The sequence below is a fragment of the Candida parapsilosis genome, contig 006139 (assembly GCF_000182765.1).
Source record: "Candida parapsilosis strain CDC317 annotated contig 006139".
In the NCBI taxonomy this organism is placed as follows: domain Eukaryota; kingdom Fungi; phylum Ascomycota; class Pichiomycetes; order Serinales; family Debaryomycetaceae; genus Lodderomyces; species Lodderomyces parapsilosis.
The window spans coordinates 416,232-428,702 of NW_023503282.1; the positions used below are offsets into that span (position 1 = coordinate 416,232).

Sequence of the window (12,471 nt, forward strand, 5' to 3'; positions counted from 1 at the left end):
GATACCAGGTTTTCATGTTCAAGAGGACAACCATTGGACGATTCATGAAAAGGTCTTATAGCAAATTGCCTACTGCTACAACAACAACAATTACCCCATCAATGACACAAGCTATAGATTACTCATCGTGGTCGAGAGAAGATTTGATTACTAGACTAACGGCATTGGAACAAAAAACCACACCAATTACACCTTCTGCTATTGCATCAGCACCGACAACGGTTACTCCAGAAGTCAAACAGAAACCGAAGAAACAAAAACAATTTGACTGGAGCAAACACGATCTTCGATTTGTTGCGTTACGATTTGCATATCTAGGTTGGAACTATAATGGTTTAGCGTACCAATTTGAACCAACACCATTACCTACAGTTGAAGAGACAATTTTGAAAACATTATCCAAGATCAAACTCATACCTGAGCCTATAGATCAAGTGGAATTTTCAAGATGCGGAAGAACAGACAAGGGGGTTAGTGCGATGAACCAAGTGATTTCAATTAAACTTCGATCAAACTTGACACCGGAGGAGCAACAGAGTTCAACCAATGATGATAGAGAGATTGATTATTTAACAATTATAAATGCCAATTTACCAAGTGATATCAAAGTGCATTCTATATGTCTACATCCGCCCGCTGATTTTGACGCCAGATTCAGTTGCAAAAACCGTCATTATCGATACTTGTTCAAATCATCCAATTTAGATATCGATGCCATGAATAAAGCAGCAGAGTACTATCAAGGACAACACGATTTCCGTAACTTTTGCAAATTGGATGGATCTAAGCAAATTACCAACTTTGAACGCTTCATTTACAGTTCTAAAATAATTCACTTGGAAGATGACTTGTATTGTTTTGATTTGGTGGGAACTGCATTCTTATGGCATCAAGTACGATGCATGGTTGCTATTTTGTTCCTAGTCGGGCAGCATTTGGAAAAACCAGAAATTGTAACTGATTTAATGGATATTACCAAGTATCCCACTAAACCACAATATGAAATGGCCAATGATATACCTCTTGTATTGTATGATTGTGAATTCCCACCTATGCAATGGAAGCAATTTGATAATGAATACAAATTCAATCGAATCATGAATGGGTTCAAGGGGATGTGCTATGATTTGAGCATCAAAACGAAAATGCTGAGTATAATGCAAAATCTTGTATTCAAAGAGCAGTCAAATGCAAATGCCCCAGCAGTCAATACTGTGCCCCTTGGTGATGGTGTAGGGCGTGCTTTCGCCAAGTACACGCCATTGGCGAACCGAGAACGAACTGACAACTATGAGATTATCAATGCTCGATGGTTGGCAAAGAAAGGGGCCAAACGAAACACCAAAGAAGCCCAATCAAATGAATAGAATTGAATCAATAGCATTGCGCTTTAATGCGATATCCACGATGGTTCCCAGTACTGCCATTCATCCTCACCTTGTTCATCAACCCACAATATCCCATTCATAATCATTTCATCAATAACACTCTTGATTCTATATTTATCCCAACCGTAATTATCTCTAATCAAACCCATAGTGACATATCCTCCCATAAATCCACATAGCTCATAAATTTTCAACTGATCATTAGACAAGTTCTCTATGGAGGAAAATTTTAACCACGACTCATTATTAATCTTTATCAATTCGTAGTTTTTACCCATTGAATTTAAAATAGTTATAGCTTGCTCTATATGTTTTGTGGAGATGTCTATTTTCAAATCAGATGAATTGTCAGTCAAGATTGATTGTAATTCACGTAAGGATAACAATCCACCATTCAAATCTCGAGTCTCTTGACATATTTCTACAATCTTGACCGATAATCCAGTAACAAAATTATTGACATCGCGTTTACTGCCATTGCTTTTTGTTTTGGAATTAGCGTAAATGAGCAAATCCAATGGATCCATTCCAATCAGTTGGGAAATTTGATTAAACTTGGATCGAAATTCACCATTACTTTTAATCTCATTGCTGTAATCATTGACAAAGTTGATTAAAGCAGATCGAAACACCTGTAGTTGCGTCGATAGTTGTTCAGAATGTTGTTGATTTAAACGTTGTCCTAGCTGTTGATACGCATCTCTATCTGACTGTGGATCCATGTTATAGACGTTATAGGTCGTTTATCACATGGATTCCTCCATTTAGTGTGACTTTCTTTTGTTTTTTCGTTTTTTTTTTTTGACTTTTCTCCGTTGCACAATGTCCCACTCAATTCACCGGAGTTAACCCAACAAAGTTGTTTCTAAAAGCGATGTACTCACACGTACTCACAAAAGGGTATTCCTTTATAATTTGATAATGATTCGATCTTCAATATTATCTGAAGCCTACAACGTTTTTCAACCAATGTCGAATAATATATATATATTCTGACTGAGAAAATTATCTATTTGGTTAAATAAAAGAAAACATAGTAAGGTGTGTGAGTGGGGGGGTGAGCGGATTGGGGAGGGGCACATAATAATATTCGGCGGTTATTTTGTCTCTAACGAGAACCGAGTCTAGCGCCCCACACACGCGAACAATGCTCTTCAAAGCTGTTTCCCATTGCGGGCGAGTTCCCACTTTTTCTATGCAGCCAACGTTGAATCTGTCTTTGTTGTCGCTGTTTCATTTTAGTATGGTCACAAAAGCTCTGTGATTTCCATCTGGGTCAGTTTACAAAAAGCTTGCCTGGAAAGTGGAGCGAGGATATAAAAATTTATCAGAAGCGGATTTATAACTTTTTCAAAAAAATAAATCATTTAAAGGAAACAAAACTTCCTTCCAAAACCTTGCAACTTTTCTTTTGCGTAAAAGCACCTAAAGGGGACCATAGTTCAAATCTACACTATCAACACTTTGACTTAATTTCAAACAATCATGACTCACGCGTCTAAACCAGTCGATAAGAAATACAGCCCACCACCACCACGTGAAATAGAAGTTAGATTTGGTAAGGGTGTCACCGGTACACTTGCCATCCCTCATTCCATGGATGCAGACAACCCATTTGAGCAAGAGTTAGCTCCAGTAACTCATAAAGGAGCTCTTATTTTACATGGACAAGGTGGTCACAGAAATTACTGTTATCAAAAACATTTGGCCCATCGATTAGCAAAAGATTTGGGAATTTTTAGTTTAAGAATAGATTTTAGAGGGTGTGGAGACTCAGATGACAACGAAGACAAGTTGGAAGGAAGAAGCTTGGGTCAAGATGTGGAAGATATTCAAGCTGCTGCCGAATTTATTCAAGATGGTAAGAAGAATGGCTTGGGAATTGATTTGACGTTGAGTTCAATTATTGCCCATTCAAGAGGTGGAGTAGCCATGTTTCTTTGGGCTTTGGAACAAGACAAATTATTGAAAAAGGGTGATCCAAAAGCAATTGTTGTGCCCAATTTAGTTAATTGTGCTGCCAGATTCACTTCAGTCACTGTGTTGGATAGATATAGTGGTTTCGGTGATCTCGATTATATGCCAGGGATACTTAATTTTAGACATGGTAAATATATCAAATCTGATTTGGCAGCTAGAGAGATCATTACATTGTCGAAACCCGACTTGAGTACGTTGAATGTGTTGTCACGCGATTTTTCTGTCTTGAGTGTTTACGGATTGGAAGATCAAATTATTCCTAAATACGATTCAGCCAATTTTGCCAATGCCTTGAATAGGGGACCCAAATCGCATATTTTGAAGTTGATTCCGGATGCTGATCATAATTTCTATGGTCACAACCAAATTGAACCAGATGATGACTTCCATGATGTCAATCCTTATAATTTACCATTGAAAGGTAATAGAGTTAATTTCAATTATCTTGTCGTTGACTACATTATCGAATACCTTTCACCTGAAGAAGAATTGGATCGTTTCTTGCAATCAACCAAGGTTGTGGGTAAAGTACCTCGTTGGAAACATGTTGAAGGGGTGAGCAATTTTAGAGATATCGGGGGATGGAGAATTCTTAAGCCAACTTTTGAATTAAGCAAAGGAGCTAGTATATCCGCTACTAATGGCGGATTAAACTATTACGTCAAGCCCAATTTGGCATTCAGATGTGCAAACATTGCTGGTATGACTGAAATTGGTATTCAACAACTTAACAAACTTGGTATCAAGGCAGTATTTGATTTACGATCTGATGGAGAAGTGGCCAAAGATGGATACCCTCAAGGATTGGAGAAATATGGAATCAAGAGAATTCATGCTCCTGTGTACTCCAATGATGATTACTCCCCACAAGCAATTGCTATGAGATATACCAATTTAATGACTTCATGGTCAACATATGTTCATGTGTATGAAGACATGTTGGAATTTGGTATTGAATCGTTCAAGATTATTTTCCAATATATTTTACACGAGAATCAACCATTTTTGTTTCATTGCACCGCTGGGAAAGATCGTACTGGTGTTTTGGGAATGTTGTTTTTGTTATTAGCTGGTGTTGACAAGCATACCATTGGTAAAGAGTATGAGTTGACCACAGTTGGTTTGAAACCAGATCACCCGCTTCTCAAGAGTAGATTTATTGAAACAGTGGCCAAATTGAAAGAGAAAATCAGTGACAACTCCGATAGTGGCGCATCAGCAAGTGATATTGAAAAGTTGATATCACGTGGCAGACGTAATTGGAATCTTGAGGAGCAAGGGTTCGACAATTTGATCAGTTCTCGCTATGAGGCGATGTTGGCCACGATTGCCTTGTTCCATGACACTTACAGGAACATTGTTCGCTACATGAATGAAAAGTTGGGGTTTAATCATGATGAAATCAGACAAATTTACGAGAATATTGTTGTTGTTGATTCTGATTACAATGGATTTGATATTAGTACTCATGTTCAATGGGACCATCGTTCAAAATTTTGATCCATGAACCCAGAGTTCCATAGTTTGTACATTAATTTTAAGATAGATCTATACAACTATACACCTCCCCTCCTCTTTATTTTATCTTTTACCTCTTCCTCTTTACATAATGGGTAATGGGCGTTGCTTGAAAATCATTTTGGCTCGTACTATATCAATCATTTGAATCTCATGATCTTGATCCATATCCACATTATCAGAATCTTCCACGCTTTTCTGTTTTAGTGGTACCTTCAACACACCCAATGGAACATCCAACTTGACCACATTGCCAATTAATCGCTGACTCTTGCCTATAAATAACGTCACCTTCAGCTGATCTTTGTCATCAAATTGCAAGTGGCCAAACTTGACTGCATCGTAAATGTCATCCACCTTTACAAAGTTCTTCATTTTCTCCTGATCTTGGGGCAGCAATTCGTCTAATGGTATATCAGGTTTGGTATGAGGTAGGTTCAATTCACCTTGGATTTCAAGTAACGCAAGCCCATACGGCGTGGTGATTAGAGAAGACAGGGTGGAAAAAGAGCCATTAGTGGTGCACTCTTGTGATAGTAGTTCTTGAACAGCTAAACAGTTTATCCTGGCTGTAGGCATTGAGTAGATTGTTGGGGGTGGGTATTGAAAAGTTGAAAATTTTAAAAGCGCGTCTTGCAAATTCACAAATCATTTATCATCAATTCCGCTTACACTTGTTGCATACTCGTTGTTCACCATAAACTCAGACGCATGTCGTTTCTGTGATTGGCTATGCGTGGCTAAAATACGTCACCGGCTCAATTTCGCTTCTCTTTGCGTGTGTACGACAAACAGGTTGTTCCTAGAGGTATGGTTAAGCACGTTGAAGCGGAATTTGACATCACGGAATTAGATCGTCAAGAAGTCAAAACAATAAACTTCGTGACGAAAGATAGTACACTCAGCCAAACATCAATTCGATTTTGCTACCATCATTTACAATAAAACTGGCGATCAAATGAATCGTAATACGTAGTCATGGCGTGGGCCAGGGCGGAATTTTTTTCTCAACTTTAAGATTGGAGACTCAAGCTGCACAAAGATCTCCACTTTCAGTTTATTCAACTACTAAGCATGATGTTACTAAAATTTTAGAGTTATTACTTCCAGTAAAGTTCCACATGATGCATATGTACCTCCGTATTGCGAACCTTCCGCCCTATTTAGGCATATGCCCCCACCTTTACCATCTCTCCCACTTCCCCCGGAAGCTGCATGATTGTCACCCACTACTGTGCAGCTTTCAAAGTTTCCACTAAAAGAGGCTAATTAATTATAAATAGACACGGTTTTCCTTACTATCAATCAAGCAAATTAATGGGTCACCAATTCATGCTCATGTCTGTCGAAATCCCAAAAACACAGAAAGCAATTGTAGTTGACTACGCTGGTGCTCCACTAGAGTACAGAGAGATTCCTGTTCCTAAAATCAAACCCAACGAAATTTTGGTCAACATCAAGTATTCTGGTGTTTGCCACAGTGACTACCATGCATGGAAAAATGATTGGCAAGAAGATTTTATAAAGTATCCACTTGTCCTTGGCCATGAAGGTGCTGGTGTTGTTGTGGCAATGGGCGAGAATGTTCGTGGATGGGAAATCGGCGACTATGCTGGAGTGAAGTTGCTCAATTCCACTTGTTTGACATGTAACTACTGTCAACAGGGGAAAGAAACAGCATGTAAACTCCAAAGAATGAACGGTGTAACTGAGGATGGAACCTTTCAACAATATTGTTCCACTGACGCCATCCAAGCGGCAAAATTGCCACTGGATATCGATTTGAAATCAGTGGGACCAATATTGTGTGCGGGAATTACTGTTTACACGGGTTTGAAAGCTTCAGAGGCTAAGCCAGGGCAGTGGGTGGTTATTTCTGGTGCTGGAGGTGGTTTGGGCTCTTTAGCTGTTCAATATGCCAGGTGTTTAGGATTGCGAGTCATTGGAATTGATGGCGATCAAGCAAAGGCACAATTTGTTAAAGACTTGGGAGCTGAAATGTATATTGACTTTACACAAGTGAAAGATATCGCTAAAGAGGTTATGGAAATTACTAATGGTGGGGCTCAAGCGGCATTGAATGTGACCAGCTCGGAAGCAGCTATCCAACAAAGTGTTTCGTTTGTGAAACCATATGGAACAGTTATGCTCATTGGATTGCCACCACAAGCTAAACTTCACATTGATGTCATGAGTACTGTACTCAATCAAGTAACAGTTCGCGGTTCGTATGTGGGAACTAGGTGGGACACCACTGAAGCTGTGGATTTTTTTGCTAGAGGCTTGATCAAATGCCCTATCAAAGTTGTGGGAATGACAGAAGTGGGAAAAGTATTTAAAGAGATGTCAGAAGGAAAGATTTTAGGTAGATATGTTCTTGATATGTCAAAATGAAGTACACAGAAGCCCCTTGAAAGAGGTTCGTAAGATAAGGACAAAATTCTTTATAATCGTGAGTTATTTTCACAAGCTAACTACAGACATTGTTGTAGCAACTCTTTTGTGGGTAACATGGTACTCTCGCTCCATTATTTACTTGAATCTTGCTGAAATGCAAATTCAATTGCTAAACCGTTGTTCATAATAAAGGCATGAGGCAATGTCCCCGTCCAAGCTGATTTCACGAAGAAGCAAAAGTCCTAAATCACTTCATTGATGGCCATGTTGACTTGACGAGATAAAGTTTTTCGAAATGGTTTGTAGTCAATATTCAAAGTGCAGACCCTGTAGCAAGTTTCATTGAACTTTTTGACATTCTTCTTTTGCAAAGCCTCGATCCAGTGGCGGTAAGCTCCTTCAATCAAGGGGATAGTGCATTCGTTTGTTAGGTTGGAGTTTTCTGCAGGATTTAATTCTCTCAACTTAACATCAGCTTTCTCTTGTCTGTCCTTGAAAATGACGGCTTTACTTTTGAAAACCTCTAACCGCTTTCCAATGAAAATTTGAAATAAAATGGTGGTGGGGGTATTTGAGAATGTTTTAATCGAGCTCATAGTGGTGTTTATTGACATGTTGATATCAGGTGTATGAGATAAAATAAGAGAGAGAGTCTCTATTGAAACTAGAGATTATGATTTTGGTGAATGGCTTTCACAGAGGCTATTGTTGGCGAGTTTTTTTTTGCTATTGTGGTACGACTACATTAGTACAATATGGAGTAAGTCATCGATGTTGCTGAGCCAGTGGTTGCAAATGCAGTTAATTTTTGTGTAATTGAAATTAAATTGTGTGTACGCGCCCCATCAAAAGATTTCCAACAGATTTCAAAAGTTATCAAAAACTAACCTCAAAATAGTGTTGCAATTTTGAGTCCTGCTGTTATTGTTTCCTTGCTTTTGTAGGTATACATCCTTTGACGTCATTTGGTGTTTCTAGTCAGTCTTTCAGCCTTGTAGTTTCGCCTAAATCATTGTTTGAGTTGAAAAAGTCACTATAATGATTAAACCAACAGAGATACTTTCAGACTTGTCTTGACTATTGGGGAGGTGATGGTGGTACCGCTTAAAAGCTGACGCAAAACTACAATGCTAGATAAACCCGATGCTTGTGAGCGTAAGTGTTTGGAGTTCTCAATGGATCATTATCGCATATTGAGCTTCTATATAAGTGGCGATGTAAAGAATACCCATGAGCTAACATGTATCGAAAAAACTACTCGATTACTTCATCGTAAAAGATATCTGGATAAGTTTTAAAATCGCAAGATAATCGACATTTCTGAATCTTTCTATTACGACCGTTGAGCGGAAAGGAACACGAAGGCTACTAACGGCTAACCGATCTTCAATTTTGGCCTATATAAAATATAACTCAATCTACATTAAATCCGTCCTTTCACCATTCGGAGGATACAAAAAGCAAAACAGTCTAACATTTGGGTCCTTCTTGTTTTTTGTGTCGCCATAGCGGAAAAAAAAATTTTCCCAGGACGTATATTACATTTCTACATTAGGAAATAAAATGATCTACCCAACAAAATTCAATATTCACATGCACCTTCCCACTACACATGATACAAGCATCAACAAACATTAGATGTATGCTATAAAAGGAACTCTCTTAGTGATCGTGTGATAAAGTTTTTCGCCTATGCTTGTACTCTAAATCCGTTTGAGAAAGTAAAAATGAAAAAAAAAAAAAACGTTTGATATCGAGATGATCCGCCCCAATAATGAAAAGAAACAAACGCCGTATCTAATGATCCAATACGTCATTTCTGTTTTTAGATTTGAACAATGAGATGAAATAAGTGGGCTAGAGTCAGAGAGGAAGATGAAGCAGTGCCAGTGGGGCAGTAATGTGGGGCAAATGGTAGCATGTTGATCCAATAATAGAAAGGAAAACACACTTTAAAAACTTTTAGCAACTTTCTTGATGTATGCGTTGTTCGCCCCTGATTTAGAAAGCTCGGTTGAGCCAATCGCAGCTCATAACCCTCCCGTTTACGGTTGAGCCAGCGATGATGCTCCTAACTTTAGTGACATATCTGTTACCACAATTTCGTGAGGAGCTGTGAGGTACGAATAGGATTAGTTTGCGGGGTTTATGGCAATTCCGAGTTCAAATACCATTTTCCTCACTGTCTCTGACCTAGATCATCCTTCTTTTTCCCCATTTGCTTCCATCTTGTGTGTGGCATTTTAGGAGTTTTGTCATATGCATGGATTAATTCTATTTTTGTGTTATGTTTTCCACTTTCCTAATTAGGAACGATACTATGTAAACAGACTCCTATCTAAACAAAAACGGCATTACCTATGCGATTTAAAATCCTCTTTAAGACATGGTCAAGCCCAACAATTCTTCATCGTTAGAGCTTTTACCTCGATGTTTTTGGTTGGACTAAAGATGAAAGTTATCGATCTACACTCTTGGTGTCAAGAACAAAGCCTATATTATCAATCGTCTTTTCAAATCTCGTCAACTTCAAACCGTAATTTTCTTTTTCTTAACCCTTTACAAAAATCTCTAAACTCCGCAGAAGTTGCAACTTGTAGTCGTTGAATTGAACACTTTGCTATGAGCTTGATGTTCGATTAAAAGAGTAAGACGTTGTGCATTAAATCCGCACTACATTCTATTGTTCCTATTTCACGGTCTATTCGTTCATTTGCTTTAAAATTGTTTTTATTCTTTTTGTCTTTATTGTTTTTATCAAATGCATAATGTATTAAAATTTCTTAATTTGGTTTACAAATGCAAAGAATACGCCATCAACCATTGAAAGTCTTTTTTTTTTTGCAGAAACTTACGGATGGCTACTCGACTACTAACCTAAAGATCCGTCCCTTAAATATTAAAGGGTTCAAACATATTCCTTGAAATAAGAAGTCTTTTATATAATAGAAAGTTTAGCACTTTTCATTTCCTGGAGTAATCATTCATTTTCATACCGCCCCCATTGCTACTTACACTGTGTCTTCGTTTTACTCCGCGCATACCACAAGCTTCAGCACACTCGCTCACATTTTCTCGTCACATATTCAAACAGATCATTGTTCTGGCATAACTTAGACCTACAATGACAGTGAACATCCATGTATATACACCCATATATGGGGTTATGCAGTTACTTTCATACCAAAACAATTTCCCGCATCCGGCAACTGGTTCCAAGCTTTTATCTGCTCAAGCAAGAAATTTACTAGGGAAGAAGATTCCACAAGTATTGGTTGACTTTTCTGCTGGGTCTCAATACAATTTATTTGGTGATTATGCCATGCCAAGTGATTTGGCACCATCGATTGTGTTTACCGTTTTGTACACATTAGTTGCACTCGGGCACATTACAATATTTGGTATTAATTTTTCACGTGGACATTATTTTTGGCCCGGTATTGGATTCATCTTCTATTCCATTTGCCGTGTTATTGGATTCGGTCTTCGTATACAATGGACTCATGATATCACTCAAACCCCTGTTGGTATATCAAGTGAAGTGTTTTTGATTTTACCACAGGTTTTGTTAACCAGTTTCAATTTGATTTTGGCACAACGAATATTCACATGGAGACATCCGGTTGGTGGATCAAGAAAATTGTTCTGGGGATTCATGCTTGCTTTGTATGCTGTTGTTGCTGGGGTTATTGCCATGACAATTGTTGCCGCTGCTGGGTTGCAAATTTATTTATTGGGAGAGCCAAATTATCGTCGATATGTCAAGGTTATCCAAGCCTCGTCCATATTGATCATTCTTTATTCATTGACCTCCATCTCTTTGATTGGATTGGCATTCTTCTTCAAGCCAACCAGGAAAGATGAGAATTTGTATACATATCAGCCATGGTGGATCAAATCGTTTAGCCCACTTTATTTCGTCAAAAAAGGTGAGCCACAAGAAGCAGGAGCGAGTTTCTTGAAAAGAAACCACAACCATCGTTATGCTATTCGAGTTATTGCTGCTACACATCATCATTACAAAACGGTCAAGGGTTTGAGTAACGAACGTGGTGATTTGGCACAGAACGTGTCCATGATGATTCTTGCAGTGACAACATTAATTATCTTTTTGTCCTCTGTATTGAGAGCAGTTGTTTGTTTCCAAGCACGGAGCAAGTACGATCGCTCAGCGGTTGGTTCACCAGCAATGATGTATGTATTTTGGGGAGGCTTGGAAGTTTTTGTCAATTTGTTGTACTTGGTTGGAAGAGTAGATTTGAGATTCTACAGGCCAGATAGATTGCCGAAATCAGTGAGACAGATAGTGACTGCTGAACAATCCTTATACCCATCAGAGATTGAAAGCGATGAAGAAGCCAATTCATACGGAGAAGGAAAAGAAGAATCGCATGATGGATCCTCGGTTGGTGATAACGATCATGAAGGAGGTTTGGATGACTTTGATTTTGGAGGCACTGGTCCAAACTCATTTAAATTTGACGATGATGATGATGATGATTCTGAAGGTTTTGACTTTACTGGAAATCATAATCAAAAGAGCCATGACGTGAAGACGACTGTCCCATACCCATACCATGATAAACTGGATGTTGAATCTGAATTCCATTTCTGAGAATCAAATTTTCGAAAAAAAAGTTCGTAGATTAGCTTGATTATGTAGCATTTATATTGGTAATGACACCTCACTTCATAGCATAGCTGTAGAGTAAACCTTTTTTTAAACTCATTTGTGGAGACCAAGTAGGCAGTTGATGGAGCCTCAAGTGGAGTAATTAATCTAACTAGTGTCCGGTCATTTCTCTTGACAATGGTGAGACTTTTCCTTTTAGTATCAGATGCTATCAATATAACAATGGATAGACGAACAAAACCGTTTCAACGTATTTGGAGTTTATTAGGTACCTTGTGTGGCCCTTGTCTATTTTGACAATAAATTCATTTTTGTGTCACTTTAATAGAGTTTTGTGCTGCAACTCAAATTTCGCTTCTTGGTCCTCGTAATTTAAGATCAAAACCCAAGAAAGCACAAAGCTTTCTTTGGAAAAGTTCAATATTCGACTATATTAATGTCCGCTTTTCACGTGCTCGTACATTCGTGTTAGAAATTGGCATAATTGAAGCTAGAACAACCGATTGAAGGTCTCAATATATGCAAATGTTTTTCTGTGCGCTTCTCATGCTTTTA

At 38.3% G+C, this 12,471-nt stretch overlaps 6 protein-coding genes across 6 annotated transcripts; 4 read left to right on the top strand and 2 right to left on the bottom strand. All coding sequences in view use genetic code 12, as the record gives it.

Moving 5' to 3' along the window:
• Window positions 1-44: 44 nt before the first annotated feature.
• Window positions 45-1,367, top strand: CPAR2_501740 (pseudouridine synthase; the record flags this gene model as incomplete). Its single annotated transcript, XM_036810592.1, has 1 exon — window positions 45-1,367. One exon carries the CDS (start codon window positions 45-47, stop codon window positions 1,365-1,367), a length of 1,323 nt encoding a protein of 440 aa, XP_036667113.1.
• A 23-nt stretch (window positions 1,368-1,390) lies between these two features.
• On the bottom strand, window positions 1,391-2,110 carry VPS22 (ESCRT-II subunit protein; the record flags this gene model as incomplete). The annotated part of the gene is made up of 1 exon (XM_036810593.1): window positions 1,391-2,110. One exon carries the CDS (start codon window positions 2,108-2,110, stop codon window positions 1,391-1,393), a length of 720 nt encoding a protein of 239 aa, XP_036667114.1.
• A 763-nt stretch (window positions 2,111-2,873) lies between these two features.
• On the top strand, window positions 2,874-4,868 carry CPAR2_501760 (uncharacterized protein; the record flags this gene model as incomplete). The annotated part of the gene is made up of 1 exon (XM_036810594.1): window positions 2,874-4,868. One exon carries the CDS (start codon window positions 2,874-2,876, stop codon window positions 4,866-4,868), a length of 1,995 nt encoding a protein of 664 aa, XP_036667115.1.
• A 102-nt stretch (window positions 4,869-4,970) lies between these two features.
• On the bottom strand, window positions 4,971-5,465 carry CTF8 (Ctf8p; the record flags this gene model as incomplete). Its single annotated transcript, XM_036810595.1, has 1 exon — window positions 4,971-5,465. The coding sequence occupies one exon, from the start codon at window positions 5,463-5,465 to the stop codon at window positions 4,971-4,973; it is 495 nt and encodes a 164-aa protein (XP_036667116.1).
• A 738-nt stretch (window positions 5,466-6,203) lies between these two features.
• On the top strand, window positions 6,204-7,280 carry CPAR2_501780 (zinc-dependent alcohol dehydrogenase; the record flags this gene model as incomplete). Its single annotated transcript, XM_036810596.1, has 1 exon — window positions 6,204-7,280. One exon carries the CDS (start codon window positions 6,204-6,206, stop codon window positions 7,278-7,280), a length of 1,077 nt encoding a protein of 358 aa, XP_036667117.1.
• A 3,169-nt stretch (window positions 7,281-10,449) lies between these two features.
• On the top strand, window positions 10,450-11,898 carry CPAR2_501800 (DUF3112 domain-containing protein; the record flags this gene model as incomplete). The annotated part of the gene is made up of 1 exon (XM_036810597.1): window positions 10,450-11,898. The coding sequence occupies one exon, from the start codon at window positions 10,450-10,452 to the stop codon at window positions 11,896-11,898; it is 1,449 nt and encodes a 482-aa protein (XP_036667118.1).
• Between the last annotated feature and the right edge of the window lie 573 nt (window positions 11,899-12,471).